The following is a 21,376-nucleotide window of genomic DNA, read 5'->3' on the forward strand; positions in this document are numbered from 1 at the left end:
TCTCAGAAAGAGGGAAAACATCAGGAATGATGATGCATGTCCATGAAAGATGATGTTTTGCCTCTTTCTGAGACCCGATTGTTGCTGGGAAAAATCAGAATTTGGCTGGAAAATCCGAACTAATCCGAGCCTACACATCTCTAAAATATATATATATATATATATATATATATATATATATATATAGGCGCTTGTGTACTTTACGGATTCATTGCAGAGAGAACCCAAGTGTTCTACACTCATTATTATTATCAATCATGGTAATGTCTAAATCCCCTTCACGGAGAGGACCCTGACGTCATCAGCCAGTGTCCAGCGTCATTCCCTACCATCCAAGTGGACACAGAGGGGGAACATAACCTTGTGGCGAGCGTAGTGAGCCACCGAGCCTGAAGTGTGACGAGCGCAGCATGCCCACAAGGGGACAACTTTCTTCTTAGGTGGGGACAACTTTTGGTACTTGTGTACGTAAAGTACACAAATACCATTTAAAACATTCATTGGGTTCTCTTTGCAATGAGTCCATAAAGTACACAAGTACTGATACAGTACAAGTGTATATTATGTGTCCTCCTCCTCCCACTACTGGATGACATAAAAAAATGTATATCACTTTCTGGAAGACTCAGACAAAGAGAACTCATTTCTATATGATGTATTCTGCCTCTTCCACTGTGGGTTGACGCAGTTAGAATACATATGAATGTAATTTTTTTCCCTTAAAGCACATTTCTACAGGCTGAATAGATGTATAGAAAAAAAACATTATTCCTCATCCCACTCGATTCCACAGTGCATACTGTAGAAAAATTCCATAGACCACACATGTAATTGCCACTGCAGAATAACAGACAGAAGGAATGTACAGAGCACATTACCTGTCCCCCTTACTGTTACACGAATGAGGAATATATATAAAAACTGCAGTCATTTTCTCTGTCTCCAGGCTGACAGAGAGAACAGAGATGAACATGTTGTCGGCCTTTGGGGGTGTCTAATCTGCGTAGCTTCAGTGTGCCACTGTTCTGCTTTAGCTGTATTTCAATCAGAATTTTCAAAATTTTAGGTGAATACCATTTTGGGATTCAATTTCAAATGGGGGAAATCCTTCTTCTCCATACTAGGTATAGACTATAATATTGGTGCATATTGGAGTATTGTACTAATCCTATCTCCAAATACAAGACACATGCCTTTAATTATTATATATGACTAGTATTTTTGACCCGTCACTCGCCAGGTCGCTAGCTAGTGTGGCTGCCATATAGCCTCACCCCCCTGTGTCTCACTAACCTCAATCCTCAATGTTCTCTGCAGCCTCAAGCCCCCCCTGTGTCTCTCTAGTCTCATTATGCCCCTTTGTGTCTCCAGCCTCATGATATGACCCCCCCACCCATGTATCTCCTGCCTCATGACATCTCTTTGTGGAATAGGGCCGCTGGCTTCATTTGCTGTCCCTGCTGGCTGGGGGAGAAGACAAACTGTGGCCATGTTTAGCAGGCAGCGAGTGAGCGAGTCTATATTATATAGACAAGCATGTGTAATCTCGTATCTCCTGATTCTATGTTAAGTGTTTGAGCAGATATGTGTCACACAGCATTCTAAAGATGGTGTTATATCAAGAGATTCTCCGCAAATAATTAATTTAATATTCCAAATGAAGATGTGTGAGTACGCCCCTCCTTCTGCAGTTTGAAACATTAATATATATTTAGTCAGTGAGTGACACAGTGACACAAAATAGTAATCCACTGCATTTAAGTTCAAGGCGGTGTGTGTTTTCAAACATGTGGGTGTGTGAGGTGGTGTCCTGCTTGGTAAGGTGTTTAATACCTGCATATTCATGTGACAAACAAGATTCCAGAGTAGCAGTCTCTTTCCCAGAATGTGTGGGTACAAAGTGCTCCTTAGGGCAAGTGAATTATTTTTTACTTTTCTGCCTCTTCTCATAATTTGACTTCTTTTTCATGCTGTCTCTCTACGTATGCAGGTGGCCGGATGGGAAGCGAAAAAGAAAGAACAGCCAATGTATGGGAAAAAGCGGCATGTCAGGTAGGTGGTGAGTGATATGGGTGGTATGTGGAGTTTATCTGCTTTGGTGCCTATTGTCTTAACCTATTTTACAATTGTTCTTGTTACTGTATATCATGTTAAACTCCCTTTCTTCTTCAGGGTCCATAGTATCCACAGGGAGACCTTCGGGTGTAGGTGATGGCACTGAATCCGGGGTACCACGCAGTTAAAGCTTTCAGCTCCCAGGATGTACTGGGTCCACTCTCCCTATACCCTACCCCCGAGCCAGAGGCACCTCAGTTTCGTTGGTACCTGGCTGGTCGGGTCATCATTTCGCAGGGGGGGCTGTTTAGGCAGCCCCTAAAGCTTATTTCTTTTTATGATTTTCTTTATTATCTTTACAACTAGAGCGCGCAGCAGCAGACTGTCCGTGGGACATCTGCGCTGCCGCTCCATCACCCCTCCGGTGCCGCAACGCCAGTACTTATGTGGGGATCTGGGTGGGCGTTCCGGTGGTCAGCGGTAGCCAGACATCAGGGGACATGTAAGGCGGGTCGCCGGTGACCCGCACGTTATGGCAGTCGATACCTCCAGTCTCGGGACAGACCGAAGGTGGCTGAGTGTGGACACAGGCTCCGGCCATCGCGCTCCACTGGACCACCAGAGACAATTTGGTGAGGGAAACCAGCGTCCCAGGGGTTAATAATCGGCCAGGGGAGACAGCTTCCCTGTTTAAGCGGCTTTTCCCCTCAGCTCAGCACGCCTTTCCACTGCGGTCTGGCTTCCCTGAGCTGCTCTCATTCTCTGGCGACGCCCCCTCTGAGGTCTCCGGCGGCCATTTTCTTCATTGTGCAGTCGCAGCTCTCGCAGGACAACGCGTGGTCCGGTCCCCGCACATACCTCTCCTCAGTGTCAGCGTATGTAGCACTATTGCCTATCAGACACTGAGTCTGTGTAGTTAATTGTAGTGCCAGTTTGCAGTTATATTTTATTTCTGCATTGTATGTGACTAATGCTAGCGCTGCCTGTCTTTCCCTTTTTTTTTTGACTTTGCCCTAACATACAGGTGTATTCAGGGGTTTTCCTTACCTCACATATATAGAACTAAGTATTTGTTTGTACAGTTGGTCGTTGCACTGTGCCATATTTGGGCTGCGTGCTCCTGCAGCTCACCTAAGCATAAGACAGGACCAGTATATTGCATTCCTACTAGTATCCTATATACATGGTGGTTGCTTTATACCCAGTGCCAAATTGTGTGCCATCTTACGCTGCAGCTATCTCTAGCAAAAGCAAGAGTAACAAACAGGTATCTGCACCCATACTGCTATCAGGCAAATGTGCTGCAGGCTTAAGTGAGGATGATTTGAGATGGGTTATGTAGTAATATAGTCAGTAGGCCCATCAAACAACCCAGCGCCTGTACATGTGGACCACCTGGCGGTTCCGGCTGTCATTCCCCCTTTGTGGTTATCACAGCAGTCTGTAATTCCCCCTTTGGGGTGGCCACAACAGGTTCAGGGGATACAGGCCTCCTGTGCCCCCACCATGGGTAGACGGACTCTCTAACTCTGTGGAGAGTCTAATGGCTACATCTAATGCCTTTCAAACCGTGTTCAAAGGTAAGAAGCCCTTACCCAGTAAGCCCTCTAAGCATCCTGTGTTATTGTCACAGTCCACACAACTCTCACATTCTGAATTATCATCTGAGGAGGCAGAAGATACTGACTCCCCCCTGGAGGAGGATGAGAGTCGGTCAAAAATTAATATTCCTGCCTTGGTACGAGCTGTCAGATCCATCTTATTAAAAGAAGATGAAGAACCAGCCCCTAAATCCAAGCACCGTCTGTTTAAACAACAGAAAGTGGCTTCAGCAGAATTTCCTCTATTGGATCAAATAGCAGAAGACAGGACTGCAGCCTGGCTATCGCCAGGTAAGAGGTTTCAACCACAAAAATGTCTGACCTCATGTTACCCTTTTTCCTGTGGCTCATTGTGCAAAATGGGAAACTCCCCCTGCAGTGGATTCACATGTTACGCGTTTAATTAAAAGCGCTAAGTTGCCTAGTCCTACAGTTACATCCTTGAAGGATCCTACGGATAGGAAAGTGGAAGCTTGCCTGAAATCGATATACTCTCTTTCAGGGGATGTTGCCCGTCCAACCATGGCTATTACATGGGTGGCTAAAGCTATAGAGAGCTGGGCTGACACACTTGAAGACTTTTTTCCCTCAGATGCGTCTAGGGATCAGATGTCTTTTGTTGCTTACATTCGAGATGCAGCTTCCTATATTGGAAAAGTGACATTGTAGCCAGTCTCCTAACCTCCAGAGTCTCGGCCGCGGCTGTGTCTGCCCGCCGTACCCTGTGGCTTCGCTCATGGAAGGCAGATGCGGATTTCAAGAAAGGCCTAGAAGGGTTACCCTACAATGGGGAGATCTTGTTTGGCTCAGACCTTGACAAGTTAGTAACCACATGGGCAGCATCAGAAACTATATTTCTGCCTTCAGCAACTACTTCTATTAGGCCTCGGACTACATCATTAATGTCCTTTCGTCCTCCGGGAAAGCCTAAAGGTTAGTCCTTTCCTAGGCAGTCGGGTTCCACTAGGGCCGCCAAACCCAGGACCAAGCAGACCAGGAACACTAGACGCCCTGCTTCAAAATCCGAGGATAAACCCTCAGCCTGAGGGGACAGGCCTCCCTCTAGGATATCCCAGAGTGGGAGGCCAACTTCTTCAGTTCACCCACCACGGATGCTTGGGTTAGAGAAGTGGTCTCTCACGGGTACGCCCTCTCATTTTTAATACGGCCTCCACACCAGTTTCTACACAGACCCTCTTTCAGACCTGAACAAGGCCTAACAATAAAGTCCTTGCTGCAATCAGGGGGAATTGTGCCAGTCCCACTACCTCAGCGAGGGACTGGTTATTATTCTACTCTCTTTCTAGTTCAGAAGCCGAATGGGTCTCATCGGCCTATCCTCAACCTCAAATCCTTTAACAAATTCCTCAGGGTACTCATCCTAGCTGTGAAGCCGAGGGACTTCATGGTATCTCTGGATATTCAGGACACGTACATACAGGTACCTATAGCGCCCTCACATCAGCGATATCTCCGGTTTGCTATACGACAACACTTCCAATTTCAGGCTCTGCACAGCTCCACGGGTGTTTACCAAAATTATGGCTATCATGGCGGCCCACCTACGTGGTCAGGGTGTCCGACTGTTACCATATCTGGACAACTTCCTGCTCCTAGCAGGATCCCCAGAAGTGCTTCACCACCATATGCAGTTAACCATGGCTTTCCTGCACAAGCACGGATGGCTAATCAACTGGAAAAAGTCCTCCCTGAATCCCTCACAGACAATGATTCATTTGGGAGCCCTGCTGGATTCTCAGGATCAAAGAATCTTTCTGACATCAGACAAGATCTCCACACTTCAACTACGAGTGCGCAGATGTCTCCACAGTCGCCGAGTGCCGATCCACCTAGCAATGCAGGTTCTGGGATCCATGGTGTCCACCTTTGACATGGTGGAATATGCTCAGTTCCATTCCAGACCTTTGCAAAGGCTGAACCTCTCCAGGTGGAACAGGTTACCTCATCGGATCAAAGATCAGACGATGGTGGTCTCTCCAGAGGTGCGTCTGTCTCTATCTTGGTGGCTACAGACATCTCATTTAACCAAGGGTAACCCCTTTTGGAACCCGGACTGGGTAATCCTGACAACGGATGTCAGTCTCCAGAGCTGGGGTGCAGTGACCGGTCCGCACTCCTTTTAGGACTGTTGGTCATCAGTCGAATCAACCCTGCCAATCAACATATTGGAACTTCAAGCTGTCTACAGGGCCTCCAACCTGGCCCAGCACATACTTCACGGAAAACCTGTACAGGTTCAGTACGACATTGCCACAACAGTGGCTTACATCAACCATCAAAGAGGTACTCAAAGTCAGGCAGCAATGACAGAGGTGTCCTGCATTCTGACATGGGCCGAGGGTCACATACCGGCCATTTCGGCAGTATTCATTCCGGGAGTTCTCAATTGGAAAGCAGACTTCCTCAGCCATCACGACGTGCATCCTGTGGAATGGTCGCTTCACCAAGAGGTTTTTCAACTCCTAGTGAACAGATGGGGTCTCCCAGAGGTGGACCTCATGGCCTACCGACACAATCACAAACTGCCTGTGTACGGGTCCAGAACAAGATATACCGAAGCAACCTTTGTAGACGCATTGTCAGTGAAGTGGACCTTCCAGTTTGCGTACCTCTTCAGTTTGCTACCTCAACATCTGGACCTGTTTTCTCAGGGTCCTTGCTTTTACCCGGACCTGGATTGTCTGTCTTTGATGGCGTGGCTCTTGAGACATTCCTCCTAAGGTCCAAAGGATTCTCTAGCTCTGTCATCAACACTATGCTTAGAGCGCGTAAGCCTGCTTCTGCAAGGATCTACCACAGAGTGTAGCATTAAAAATATTTCCGGAAGTATCGTACTAGAGAGTACAACCTCAGGTGTTTCGGATTTCCAGTGCCCTGGCATTCCTTCAAGCTAGATTGGACACTGTCTGTGTGGTTCCAACGTAGAATTGCTCTGCTCCCGGATATCCACACCTTCCTCCAGGTTGTCCTCCGGATTCAACCTCCCTTTGTCCCCCAGTGGCTTCTTGGGATTTGGCAGCAGTTCTTTGGGCCCTCAAGGGTCCTCCATTTGAACCACTAGATTTGGTGAAATTTAAGTGGTTAACAGCTAAGACTCTTTTTCTTCTGGCTATTGCATCTGCCAGGAGGGGGTCAGAATTGGAAGCGCTCGCCTCGCATTCTCCCTTTCTGATATTTCACCAGGACAAGGCTGTGCTTCGCACTCGCCCTGAGGAGCTCATTCAGACCCGCTCGCTCGCAGCCGAAAGGATGGCCAGGATGTAAATGCCACGATCGCACACTAAGACATCAGGACGAACCTTATGTCTTAACGTGCGATCGCCGGGTGAAGTTAGACGCCCACTAGCCTGGACAAAAGACGTCCACTTTCAGACGTCATATCCAGGAAGTGTATAAGAACATTGGTACCATCGGGCGACATCGAAGCAGCACCCAGTGCATGAGGTAGACCCTAGCCTACCGCAAGCGCTGCGAGTGCTGCTGTCTTTATTTCACTCGTATGACATCTTTGCTGCCGCTGCATCTTAATTATGTACGCCCTTATAATGGTGTAAAAACGCACTGACACGCCTGCGTTCGCACATCCACATCCCTGTTTCATTTGTCCTTCCCCTGTCACCACACACAAACGGCCCGTTCTGTCACTCAAACTAGCGGGCTGGCTGTATGCTGAGAGGGATCGTCTCCCGACCACTGTGACTGCTTCACGCAAGCGCACTGCGTCTTTTACACATGCGCAGTTTGCAACAATCGGCCAGCTACAAGCGAATGCAGCCCAGCGAGCGGGTCTGAATCGCCCCCTGAGTTCCTTACTAAAGTTGTTTCTAGTTTCCATATTAATCAGGAGATTATAGTACCGCCCTTTCAATCACCAGACCTCTCGGCAGGTGAGGCCTCCTTGGAAGTGGTCCACGTCCTCAGGATTTATGTGGACTGTACCAGTTCCCTTCGGTAATCAGACTCCTTATTTGTGCTCTATGGTTTTCACATGAAGGGTTGGCCAGCCAACAAACAAACATTGGCTAGATGGCTTTGTATGACTATTTCAGAAGCTTTCTCGCAGGCGGACCTGCATGTTCCAACTTCTGTTAATGCTCATTCTACTTGTCTGTGGGTCACTCGTGGACAGCTCGCCGTGGCGCCTTGGCTGTTCAGCTGTATAAGGCAACCACGTGGTCTTCTGTCCAGACCTTTCTAAGGTTCTATGCCTTTGATACCTTCGCCTCTCAGGATGCTTCCTTTGGGTGCCGGATTCTCTTCTCAGCGCAGGAGCGTCCCCACCCTTAAAAGGACAGCTTTGGGACATCCCCAAGGTCTCCCTGTAGAGCCTATGGACCCTGAAGAAGAAAATGAGAGTTATGGTAAGAACTTACCTTTGTTAACTCTCTTTCTTTGAAGTACATAGAATCCACAGGGCACCCGCTTCATATGGGCTATGTTGCTGGTCCCCGGTTTTCCATCTCCTTCTGTGTTAGAATGTGATTCTTGAGTGTACCAGTCTTCCTTCTCTCTTATCCTCCTCTGGCCTTTGGCTTGTTACGAACTGAGGCACCTCTGGCTCAGGGGCGGGGTATAGGGAGAGTGGACCCAGTGCATCCTGGGAGCTGAAAGCCTTAACTGCGTGTTGCCCGGATTCAGTTCCATCACCTACATCCCAAGGTCTCCTGGTGGACCCTATGGACTTCGAAGAAAGAGAATTAACAAAGGTAAGTTCTTACCAGAACTCTCATTCTAATTTCTACTGTGCAAAGTAACCCTCCCTATAACTCCTCCTACTGCCCCTATAACGCCTCCTTCTGTTTCATGTAACTATCACTATAACTCCTCCTACGATCTTGTAACCCTCCCTACAACTCCTCCTTCTGTGCCATGTAACTATACCTATAACTCCTCCTACTGTCATGTAACCCTCCCTATAACTCCTCCTGCTGTGCCATGTAACTAACCATATAACTCCTCCGTCTGTGTCATGTAACTATCCATATAACTCCTCCTTCTGTCATGTAGCTCTCCCTATAACTTCTCCTTCTGTCCTGTAACCCTCCCAATAACTCCTCCTGCTGTGCCATGTAACTATCCATATAACTCCTCCGTCTGTGTCATGTAACTATCCACATAACTCCTCCTTCTGTCATGTAGTTCGCCCTATAACTTCTCCTTCTGTCATGTAACCCTCCCTATAACTCTTCCTTCTGTGTCATGTAACTATCATTATAACACCTCCTTCTGTCATGTAGCACTTCCTATAAATTTTCCTTCTGTGTCATGTAACTATCACTATAACTTCTCCTTCTGTCCTGTAACCCTCCCAATAACTCCTTCTTCTGTCATCGTATAACTCCTCTTACTGCCATGCTGACTTTCTGATAACACTCTGTGATGTATAACTCCTCCTTCAGTGTCAGGTGACCTTTCCAATAATTCCTCCTACTTTCCTGTAACCACCATATAATGGTGGGTACACACTACACGATATGCTCCCTGAGCGATATCGTGTAGTGTTGTCCCCGGCAGGCTGTGCTCAATGTCGTTCATGACATTGAGCACAGCCGCTGAACGATATCATTAACGATATCGTTCAGCGCCGGGCTCTCTCCTCCATTCCCTGACATGCAGCAACCTGACGAGATCGTCAGGTTGGCCTGCATGTCAGCCCGATGAACGATAATGACGAACGACCCGCGGGAACGCGCGTCATCGTTATCGTTCATCTTTTTGGGGTTAAAAATTATAAAGTGGACGACTGAACGATAACGATATCGTTATCGTTCAGTCGTCCACTTTATCGCCCAGTGTGTACGCACCTTAACTCATCCTACTGTCATGTTACCCACCTAATAACCTCCTACTGTCTTATGTAATCCTTCCCTCAACTCCTTCTGCTGCTTAAGTAACCCACTCTATACTTCCTCAGACTGTCCTCACTGTGAGTCTCTTTTATAGTTGGGCACATTTGAGCACAAAATATATACATAAAAAGAAGTATTCACAAATAGTATGCTTTCGTGTGTATGTAAAGTGTGACGTAAGATGCTTCCAGCTCAAAAGTAATAGTGTCCATGGGCTGGATGTACTATTGGGGAAAATGCGGTAAAACCCCAGAAAATGCAGTTTTGGGGTTTTTTACCACATTACCCATATGTACAAAGCAGCTTCGTCCCAGTGGGTAACGCCACCTGACGGTAGTGTTACCCAATAGAAGCCTAGGGGGTTCTTATTGGGCGCTTCCCCTTGGGAGGGATCCGATCGGAACCCTCCCATCACCCCCCGCGGCCAGTGTCCTACTCCGCATGCGCAGAAGGATGCCAGAGGAACTTCTGGGTGTTAAACCTAGGAGTCCCTCTCTCCAGAGCCATCGCAAAGGACAGCTCTTTTGGGAGTGCTGTCCTTTGTGATATTCTAGTTATATCCCGCAGTAATGAACCGCGGTATGTACCCAAAGACAGACGGGATGTACCGCATCACGAATGCGATGCTTAGTGCATCCGGCCCTATGTCTAGTATACAAGTTTGTGCAGTGATGCCTAACAATAGGATAGAGATGCTGCGTGACAATATTATTAGTAAATGCTAAATTGGCGTTACCCTATTTATAATCAAAATAATAATAATTGGATGATAAAAAAGAGAATAGTGTCCTGACAGTGTTATTAATACAAATTTATAATGAAGTACAAGTAGCTCCACATCTTTTGTTTACCTTTTCAATGTGGATGAGGAGTGGGAGTCGTCATCTGCATATACACCTAAAGGGCCTGATTCTGAGCCGCACGCAATACTGATGTCCACGTAGTTTAGCAACTTTTTGCAACTATACAAGCGCCAAAATTTCTAAAAACGTATACGGCGTATGCATTACACAGAGTGTAAGCACTTAGGCACTGTTGCGATTGAGAACAGTATCAGAAATGTGGAAAAGTGATGGGCGTTCCTGGGCAATGACTGGGAGGTGGCTAGTGATGCATGCAAAAATGGCCTATTCAGGGCCATATACAATTGGGAGCGAGGTTTTCTCAGCAAAAAATCACGCGGGCCTCGCGCCCAATTGTGGAATACAGTGGGTATGCACGCTCCCGATACCCACGGTATTCAATTTTTAATAAATGCACAAGTGTTTTCAGCACTGAAAACCCCACAGTTCAAGAAAAAAAAAAAAAGACCTACTTACCGGTCCGTTGGTCTCCATGGCTCCCGGTCATCTACCCTCCATATTTGCACTGGGGAGGGGGCTGCTGGAAGTCGAGGGGGCTGCTGGCAGGCCAGGGGGCTGCTGGGAGATGTAGTTCTCCCTGCAGCTGCCTCCGGGAGGGCTCACACACACACGGGGGTCACACACACAATCACTTACACATACTTACTCACACATACTGACACAACATACTTCCACACATCGCTGCTGCAGGAGACCGGATCCTGACGTTGGAGGGAGAAGACAGCGCTTCGGAAGGTGAGTATTTACTGACTAATTGAGCTAATTGGAAACTTCCAATTGCTTAATTAGTCATTAGGAGGGTGGTGCCGCTGGGGTCCCAGACTATTTCCCAACCATTTTTCCTAAAAATATGGATTTTACGTAAAAATTGGTCGTGCTCTGGAGGTGCGCAAAAATAAACCTCCCAGCACTCAAAAAATGAAAAACCCTGCTCCTAATTGAATATGCCCCTCAGTGAGCGTGTTATAGGAGTGTCGCGGGCATGTCAAGAGACAAATGGTTGCATACACAGATGCACAGCCACAGACATATGAGACCATTCTGATGAAGAAACTACGCCCGCCATAGTACAGGTGCAAGTTTCGATGGTGGCGTATAAGGATGCACCAATTGGCATTAGTGCATGCACAGACACTAAAAGTGGACGTCTCAGGGACTAATTCACTACCGATCGCAACTGCGATTGCAATAGCAATTAGGCATGCAGTCTATTTTGCAATAGTATGCTAATCTATTGCAGTCACTATGCCGTCGCAGCACAACATAAGGACGCCCACTTTACCTTACACACATCCGTAATGTTTAGCAAGACTGCAAAACCATCGGTACAATCGAGTACCATCGAAGCCTCACGTACACTTGCACAAGCTCTGACCTTACTCAGGAATTGCTAACTTCATCACATGCTGTGAGTGCTCAGGCTGCGTACGGCATCGCAGTGGATAACTTATGCACGCCCCCGCAACAGTGTTCAAACGCACTGGCACACCTGCGTTTCTCCGACCACCCCCCACCATCACCACCCACAAATGGCACTTCCTGTCAATCACTCTGCAATGGGTCTGCGTAGTCACTGCGATCGCAATCCCGATCGTAGTGGCCAGTTCGCGCACTGCGATGCATGCGCAGAAGACAACAATCAATTGTGTGCGTAATCGCAGTACGATCGGTAATGAATCAGGCCCTCAGACCATGCACCTTCGGCTGAACGCATGTACACAAGGGAAGGCGTTTGTATCAGCATTTGCATTAAGTCGCAGATGGACGACCACTAATAACCACTGCTGCGTGCAACTCAGATTCAGGCTCAAAGTGTGGGTGACAAGTCCCACCTGTCATCCGCATGGAGGGAGCCTGCTGGCACATAAAAAAGGTTCTGGGCACAGTTTTGTAAAATGAAAAGAAATCAGAATATGAGGGGAGGTAGTTTAACTCCCTCTATCTCCCCAACCCTGGCACCTACAAAGATGGAGGACCCCTTGTTTGAAAGAAGGGATCCCCTCTTTTGAACTCGGTGACCCCATAAAAGTTACTACCTGGTGATCAGTGCGATCACCAGGCAAATTCACTACATTGAAGAAAAAGCATGGAGTCCAGGGATTGGGGAAGGTCTCCCCCCAACCTGACATCCCCTCTTTCAAAAAATCTGCCCCCCTATTAGTTATTGTCTGGTGATCACCGGACAGTGTTACCCTGTGCTATGCAAAATTTGCGTTTTACGTCTGTTGGGGTAGGGCACTGTGCGCCCTCTCACCCCCATAGTGACACTGGAAACTTTCAAATGATGTGATCCACTTGTAGCTTATTGTCTGGTGATCACCTTTGATTTACCAGACAGTATTACCCTGCACTACGTAAAACAGACATTTTCTTTTTAAGGGTGGGAGGGCACTACGTGCCCCATCACACCCATGATTGCATCTGTAAATGTTGGTTCACCCAGGTATGAGGGGAGTCTCCTCTTTCTATTCCATTCTCAGCTAGAGAAACTGCACCAGGCCATAGGGCTTGTGCAGGTTTTGATTTTGCGTCCGGTGGTGCATCTAAAGATGCACCGAGACGGATTTGCGCCATCGCAAAATGCTGCTAGTGGGCGTCCCACTATTCACCGCATCTGTGTACGAATTGTGATCACCAGACAATATCGCCCAGCGCTACAGAAAAAAAAGAATTTGTCATAGACGGGGAAGGGCACATTGTACCCCATCTCCCCAATACTGGCCCTCACACACATGGAGGCACCCTGTCTTGAAAGAGGGGAGTCTCATCAATGTGCCCCTTAAGTAGTTATCGTCTGGTGAACCATAACTGAAACAGTACACAATAAATCTCATTTTCCACTGTTGGGGGGGGGTGGGATCTAAAGCCCATATCTGCCCATCTTGAGTCAAATAAAAAAAGTGATCCCTCATTTAATGCGGTAGGTCGTCTAATGTATAAAATAGTGGGCTTGTTGGGCTACCATGCATTTTCATTTTAAGTGCAGATTTTTTTTGTCAAAACATACACATAGAATCCGGATTTTCACTATTCTGGAAAGGTGGATTATTGGCAAAATAAGAACCACAATATATTTGTTGTGTTTATAAGACAGAAAAAAAATTATGTTTACTTTTGGCTCCCTCTCTTGAAATTTCAATAATTAAACATATTATTGGCCATGTGGGTTAAAACAATTTTGACATGTCAGAATGAGTAAAATGACTAATGACATTTTCTTTGTGGGTACCACATAAAAATATCAGTGATATTGATGTTGGAACGTGACGAACCCTAATGTCGAAATATAGCCTCAGCACAAGGGTGAGAAAACCCTCAGCAGCGTAGGGGTTAAAAGTCCAATGGCTATCTTTTTTCCTGCAGTAGTCCAAACTGAAATTACAAATAAGTAGCACAAATAGATGGCCACAACTTGATATAATATAGCTACCGTGCTAATGAAGAACTATCAACTGAAGGGGTCATTGTAAAGCGCAACGGAATAAGAATATGCTGGCGCAATATAAATACATTTTAATAAGTCATTATGCATATCTTTACACCAGCTTTCTAGTAAGATCTGCACTAACTAGAAAGCTGTATCTGGGAAGTGTCACGGTTTATTTATGTTACACTTATGATTCCATGCTTTTTCACAATTCCTATACTCAATTTATGCTTTCCCTCCTCCATGGCCGGAACTAGGAGTTTTGTCACACGGGGCAAGGCAGTAATTTGATACCCCCCATTATGCCATGTACAGTGTTGCCCCTTACACCATTATACCACACACAGTATTGCCCCTCACACCATTATGGCACACACAGTAAAGCCCTTCACACCATTATGGTACACACAGTAATGCCCCTCACACCATTATGGCGCACACAGTAATGCCCCTCACACCATTATGGCGCACACAGTAATGCCCATCACACCATTATGGCACGCAGAGTAATGCTCCTCACTCCATTATGGCAAAAAAAGTAATGCCCCTTACACCACTCTGGCCCCCCACACCACAGCCTCTCACCTTATCCCCTTCCTCCCAAAGCAGCCCAGCAGGTGTGAGTTTGAAGCCGCACACCCGCCCCGCAGCCAGCCACCTGCAGTCCTTCCTTGAGAGAAGGACTGCAGGTGGCTGGCTGCTTGCGGCGCCGGTCGCCAGCCAATTGGAGCTCGCCGACCAGCAGCTGCTGCTGATTGGCTGCCGGTCCGCATGCTCCAAATGGCTCGCGACCAGCGCCACAACCAGCCCCATTTGAATGACGGCAAAGGGTGCTGTGTCTCTCAAGGGCTGCAGGTGGCTGGCTGCAGGTGCCGGTGTGCGACATCAAATCCACACCTGCTGCCATCCGTACCCCCCTAGTTGCGGCCCTGTCTTCCGAAGTATGACCCTGTTTTTGCCACAAGGTGTAAGCGGCATAAGTCTACAAACACTGCATTTTTGGTGTGTATGTGCAGTTTAAAAATATGTATATTACGCAAAACAATATTTGTTTAACTCTAAAGGAATCTCAATATAATTCCTATTACCCACTCTGTTGTATCTTACTAACTCTCCATATAACCATCCCCCTCTACTCCCTCCTAATTCATACTGCACCAGATAACAAGGGCTCCAATATGTTCCCAGAGCAGCTTCCCAGTTTTTACTAGTGACAATCTTTAAAACAGACCCTATTATATTTCTTAGAAATTTATGGAAGCTGAAGTTTAATAGCATTTTCCACGAATGGATTCCTGTAGTTGTTTAAATGTATTCATAATCAAATAGAAAACAGGGGGTGACTTTTAGAGACAAATCTAGACAAACCCTACATATAATTAACTTTATAACTCTTATGTTTCATATTCATTTTACCTATTCTACTTACATTTCTATAGGTAACACTATAGGGACTAGATTTACTAAATGGTGGATTTCACCCGAAATTTAAAATGGCACCAATAGTAAGTGCAAAACATGCCTGGTTTTGTATTACTACTACTACTACCATTTTAAATTCTGGTCTAAATCCTGGCAAGAATCGTCAGCAAACCTCTTAGTAAATCTAGCCCTAGAAATCTTATTATTCCTTATGAACAACTCTTGACCTGCATGAAGCTTTTCAATATAAACTTCCTATGGCACTTCTTATAAACTATAGCTTTTTCTGCTCCATGTATATCATTGTTATCATTACTACTGTCATTTCTTATATAGCCTGCCTTGCTTTTTATGCCATATATCTATATAACACTTTTAAATATAGGTTTTATTTATTTCATACCTACCAATACTTCCAATTTTCAAGCAACAGTCTACATTTCCTGGTGGCTGAAAGGTGTTGAGCTTCCTTATTTGTTTGGCCTCTGTAAAATGTGAACGTGGTTCGTTGGATCAGGGGCATGGTTAGTTTTTGCCTAATTCCCCTTTCCTGACAGTTTTGTGTGGCATGTTATAATACCCGCTAATCCAAGTACCCTTTCCCTATAACAGTCACTAGTATGAATAAGGCCCTCATAAAGCTGCTTTTATTCCTTGTAATTTACATTGCCTGCTATTTTCTGGTTCATTCCTATAACTGCCTCCATCCAGTATACACTTTTCCTATCATGGTTGCCAAAACTCAAGTTAAAAATTAATAAAATAATTCTTCATTAGTACAAAAACAAAATACCAATTAGTAAAAATGTAAATATACAACATCCTATGAACACTAATTGGTTGGGACTGAACAGGGTTTCTAATCTTTTATTTCTGATTACCCTTATCCTGAAAATGGCACCCAATTTACATTTTTGATACATATTACGTAGAAAATGAGTTCCTATCTTATCACTCATCCTAATGCTTATATTGCCGCTGTTCTGTTCACTCATTGGATGCAACTATTAGTGCATGAGAATGCAGTCTAGTCTAGGAACTAGTGATATCACTTTTTGATGGCCACTGGAATCGAGACTGTCCCATGAAAATCAAGACATTTGTCAGGTATTGATATAGTTTTATATATATAATTTATGTAGGAACAGTACATACTTGTCTTGCCTCCTGTGAAAGTACAACAGTTAGGTGTTCCTTGACACATTTGCCCAACATACATTTATTTGGTGTATTGCCTATAGTGTTCTCTTTGTTTCCTTTATTATACTATAATCATAATATATCTTGTAATGCCACTGTTAAGCATCACTCCCACATTCTTACCCCTTCATAGAAGAAACAGACTCTTTCACCCCTTTCACCCTGCTACCATCTCTGCACTGTCCAGACAGGATCTCAGAGTTATAAAACATAATTGCTTCCGAAATGGCAAGAGAGAGAGATATTCAGAAGGGAGAGACACTCAATAATTACTTACAGCACAATGAACAGGCTTTCTTGTGTTCTTCTGTTGCATTTATTTCCCTGGCTATGTATTCTGCATATGTATCAGATTGTCTAAAGGCGGGGTATCCACTACCCGATTAAAATGAGCGATTGAACTATATCATTATCGTTCATTACTCGTTCAGAAATCCGCCTTGAAATTGTCGAAAACGACCAGCAATGCGCGCTCCCGCTGGTTGTTTTTGACATCTATCATCGCCTGAACATGCTGGTCAATCTGCCAATAACGACAGATTGCCCATGTTCCGGGATGAGGGAGGGTGCCCGCACTGAATGACTGATCGCTCAGTGTAGGCACAGCACAGACTGTAAAACAACTGCACGATTACAATGTCGTAACCGTGCAGTCTTTTCACAGTCTGCTAGTGGATGTGCCCCTTTAGTATCTCTTTGTGTTTTGCATGTTTGTTAGCTTATCCTAGTTTTTAACACATTGTGTGGTTAATTTACTTACTATGTTATTATGTTATTGATGGGTTTGTTTTTTTTATGGCTAACTATGTCTGAATGGTGTTAGAGCTTGAAAGTAGCTGTTGGACATTCAGCCTGTCCGTAACCCACACAGTCTGATTATATGTCAATGGCTTGAATAAGATTGTCCCCTCCTCTCACCCGGCGACACAGGTGACAGCTCGGTATCTCTGCTCTCTGCAGGGTACATCCCTAGCTACCTGGACAAAGATGAGCCGTGTGTCGTGTGCAGCGATAAGGCCACAGGGTACCACTACCGATGTATCACCTGCGAGGGCTGTAAGGTGAGTGAGATACTGTTGGCTCACTGCTGTATTTTCATGACTGACACCTTGATGTATAAAGAAAATTCCCATTTGGCGATTACCAGGGAAATAGTCTATGGGGTCAATTTAATCAGTAGCAATGGTCGTGAGCAGAAAAATATGTGATGTTGGCCTACCTGTTGGGGATGTGTGAAGCCACATATCACAACCGCATAGCCCCAATAAGTAAAATGCCTCTATGAGCTACGATGCCATAGTGAGAAAATAAATAACTTATGTGGATCTAATGACTTCACAGGAATCTACATTGATGTTTGTAAAATATAAAATACCAACTAGCTAAGATAAGGGTGTGATCAAAGTAATTACCTTTTCTATCTTCTCTTGAAAGCCAATTGTTTATTAATTTTTTATAGTGCATTTCATTATTTTCACACAGAGTATTGCAGTTGCAGATTTTCCCAGCCTAGTCAAGCTTACAATTTATTTTTGGAGCCTGGGTCTCCAACAAGTTTCTGGAGGTCATTTACAAGATGCAGAACGGCTGTTCAGCAGTGCAAAACTGGACCTGCCGGCCACCTTCTTTTACATATGTGCGCTTAGATTTTGGCAAGGCACTTTGGGGTCTATTTACTAAGCTGTGTTAGGAGATAAAGTGAACGGTGATAAGGTATCTGCTCCTAACTGCCATTTTTCAAACACAGCCTGTGATATGGCAATTAGGAGCTGATTGGCTGGTACCTTATCACCGTTCAGTTTGTCTTCTAACACAGCTTACAAAATAGACCCCTTAGATTTACAGAGCAAGACGGCCTCATTTGCACATTTAGAAGTTTGCGCAGGTAGAGGGAAGGAGTTGGGTACACTTAAGCTGTTCTGTGTGAAGGACGGATTAGGGACCTGATTCAGAGATGTACACTAATGCCATGGCAGCTGTGATCTCGTACGCAGCTGCTGTGCGAAAATATGCAAATGTCAGACGCCGAGGAATGTATTGAGATGCCCACCTGCGGCATTGCAAATCCAAGTATCTACGTACAAACACGCAGCATCGGTCGCAGATCATTTGATTATCGGTCTTCTGAGTAGCCCTATGGTCATGCAAAATGGCCGTGTGTACTAAGACGCCGGAGCCACTTTCACTGTGTACGGAATCGCAGACACAGGTTGTGACAGTAACCGAAAAACTGCCATGATACGCCTGCGTTCTTTGCCGCCACTGCCTGTTACCTCCCACAAACTCTCCCTAATTACACTATGAGTAAAAAATCGCTGTGAGTGACTACGGCAAGATGCCTTGACGCATGCGCAGTGCAACTTAGACACATGTGCAGTTTGCCGGTAATCGCTTTACTGCATATATATTGGCATTGCATCCATCTCTGAATCAGGCCCTAGATGCACCAATACGCCTCATATTGTGGAGCAGTGCAAAAAAGAGATTTTGTTTTGCAGATCTGTAATGATACGTCACTCCTTTATTTTGCATTAGGTCTATGGGCCAGATTCAGACCCGGTCGCAAGCACTGAGCGCTCGCAACCGGGTCTATGGTGGCCCACAGCGCATGTGCACGACGGAGACGGCTCCGTTGTACGCATGCGCGAGACCCGGTTAGCGACGGGCACTCCGTCGCTCCGGGTCTCGCAACAAAGGGGACGAGCTGTCGATGTTGAGTGACAGCTCGCCCCCTTTGGTGGGCAGGCCCGGGGGGTGGCTGCCCATATGGAGGCGTTCCCATGAGAACCCCTGTCGTTTGAGGGCGGCCCCACTGACATCACGAGTGATATCAGTGGAGAGATTCCGGCTCTATTAGAGCCGAAATCTCTCTGGGGCTTGCGGCCACGAGACCCTACCACAAGGGTCTCGTCGCAAGCCCGATGGTCGCGATGGCGACCATCATCATGGCCACTCGTTGTAGCTGTGGGTGGTCACCCACAGCTATGCGAGCGGCCAGGAGGCCGTTCTAAAAAAAAAAAAACCCGGCCCTGATCCAGAGCGAGCGCTCTGTCAGAGCGACCGGGTCGGAATCAGGTCCTTAGTTGGCAGTCTTTGGGTCTTTTACATGTTTTTAATTGGAAATGTTTTGCACCACCATGTTACACTTTGTCCGAGATGCACTTTTCAGTGTAACAAAAAATAAGTCACACTCACAATAGCTACATTCAATAAGTACAGTGCTGATAAGTCATAATTAATCTAAGCCATCAATAAGGCTAAGGGCTTTATTTACTACAATCCGCATATTGAATGCGGATTGTAGTGTGATATTACCGAGTGAATTCGCATTGCGAATTCAGGCAATATCACAGGGATTTACTATAAATCCCTTGCAGGGACAGAGCTTGCGATAAAGCTCTGTCTCTGCGGATCCCATCCGCACTCTAGTCGAGGTATTTTCGGAAAAAATACCGCGACTAAGAGCCCGCGCATGCGCCGACCCACCGTCGCTGCTACCCCCACCGACGCTAAGCCCCGCCCCCCGCAATCGCGGACCCCCGCGACCCCCCCCCCCTTCATTACACTTACCTGCATCCTCCTGACCTCCGGTGATCTTCTCCGGGCTTCCCGATCAGGTGATCTCCCATACTGCACTGTGACCCGATAACCTGATGACTGGGCCGCAGTGCACTATGGGAGACCAGCTGACCGGAGAGGAGCCATCACCGGAGGCCCGATCACCGGTCCCTGGATTCAGGTAAGTAAAAAAAAAAATGTTTCAATTTTTTTTTCTTTTTTTTACAGCAATCAGCTTGCGGTCTGTTTAGACCACATAGCTGATTACTGGTACCAGCTCCCGCCTCTGCTCTGCCCGTTAGAGCAGAGTGGGAGCCCGGTAACCGGGGGAGACCCTGGATAACGCCACCTCCAGGTGGCGTTATTATCACAGGGCTTCCCCCGGTATTTTTTTACAATTTATTTTTAGTAACTATGGTCGGATCACATTTCCCATTACAATTATGGGAAATGCGATCTGCTTTACTAAAAATAAGTGATACTAGGGGTTGGAGTAGAATTATACTAATTCTTCTCCAATTGCCCTGTAATAACTACAGGTGATACTAAAATAATGTGAAACGGGTGTGAAAACACCCTTTTTCACTTTATTTTAGTAAAAATAATGTTAATAAATAGAGCCCTATATCATAAAAAAAGGTTAAAGTGTAGTTATAAAGTAGTAGAAGCTGAAATTCAGTGTGACAGTTACAGATTTGCAGTGCCCCTCTTCACATTTGTCCAGCTCTCTGCTTACCTAAGAACTCTTCTAGGTTGGAGAGGCAATTCCTGGGAGTGGTGGGGAAGGCGAGCACCATGATGTGGCTTGGAAGAAACAACTAGGCTTACCAGGGCAAAAGCAAGGTGTTTTACATTGGGCATCAGAAGCACTTTGTAAATGACCTTTACTCTGTCATTGTTTTATGGCCAGCACCCACAACCGCTTAGCTATTCCTTCTCCCAAGCTACAGTGTACAGTAGCAGTGGCCATCTTTCTTTTTACAATGTAATAGAATGCTGCTCTCTGTTCATTATTATTGCCATGCAGATGCCTCTAGAATTAAGCAGGAAATGCCAGCAGGAAATAGATAAAAACAAAATGTAAATTACCAAAATAGTAACAACCGCTGGGAGAAATTATGTTAGCTGTGTGGATGATTTTTTTTTTATTATTATTATTTTTTTTTTAATATTTAATTGAATTGCAAAAGTTAATTCAAGGTGACACGTGACCTTTAAGGATATTGCATGTGTGATAATACAGAATTACAAGCAGAGATTTCACTGTGGAACAAGGTTGGAGTTTGTGGAAGCATTGTGGAGCTTTAATGGGATTTCCATCTTCAAATGACTTTAACTTACTGCATTGTGAGTGCTATTGTGAACTTTAATTAAATACAT

The 21,376-nt window shown here is 45.7% G+C and overlaps 1 protein-coding gene across 1 annotated transcript in view; it reads left to right on the top strand.

Moving 5' to 3' along the window:
* The window catches only part of THRA (thyroid hormone receptor alpha), a 155,149-nt gene that overhangs the window by 118,548 nt on the left and 15,225 nt on the right, over positions 1 to 21,376 (top strand). Inside the window, exons 3-4 of the mRNA XM_088474734.1 lie at positions 1,991 to 2,052; positions 17,369 to 17,499. Coding sequence (XP_088330860.1) covers positions 1,991 to 2,052; positions 17,369 to 17,499 — 193 coding nt within the window. The remainder of the gene's footprint in view (positions 1 to 1,990; positions 2,053 to 17,368; positions 17,500 to 21,376) is intronic.

This window comes from Taudactylus pleione, unplaced genomic scaffold, assembly GCF_031769625.1.
Source record: "Taudactylus pleione unplaced genomic scaffold, aTauple2 ptg000155l, whole genome shotgun sequence".
Taxonomy (NCBI): domain Eukaryota; kingdom Metazoa; phylum Chordata; class Amphibia; order Anura; family Myobatrachidae; genus Taudactylus; species Taudactylus pleione.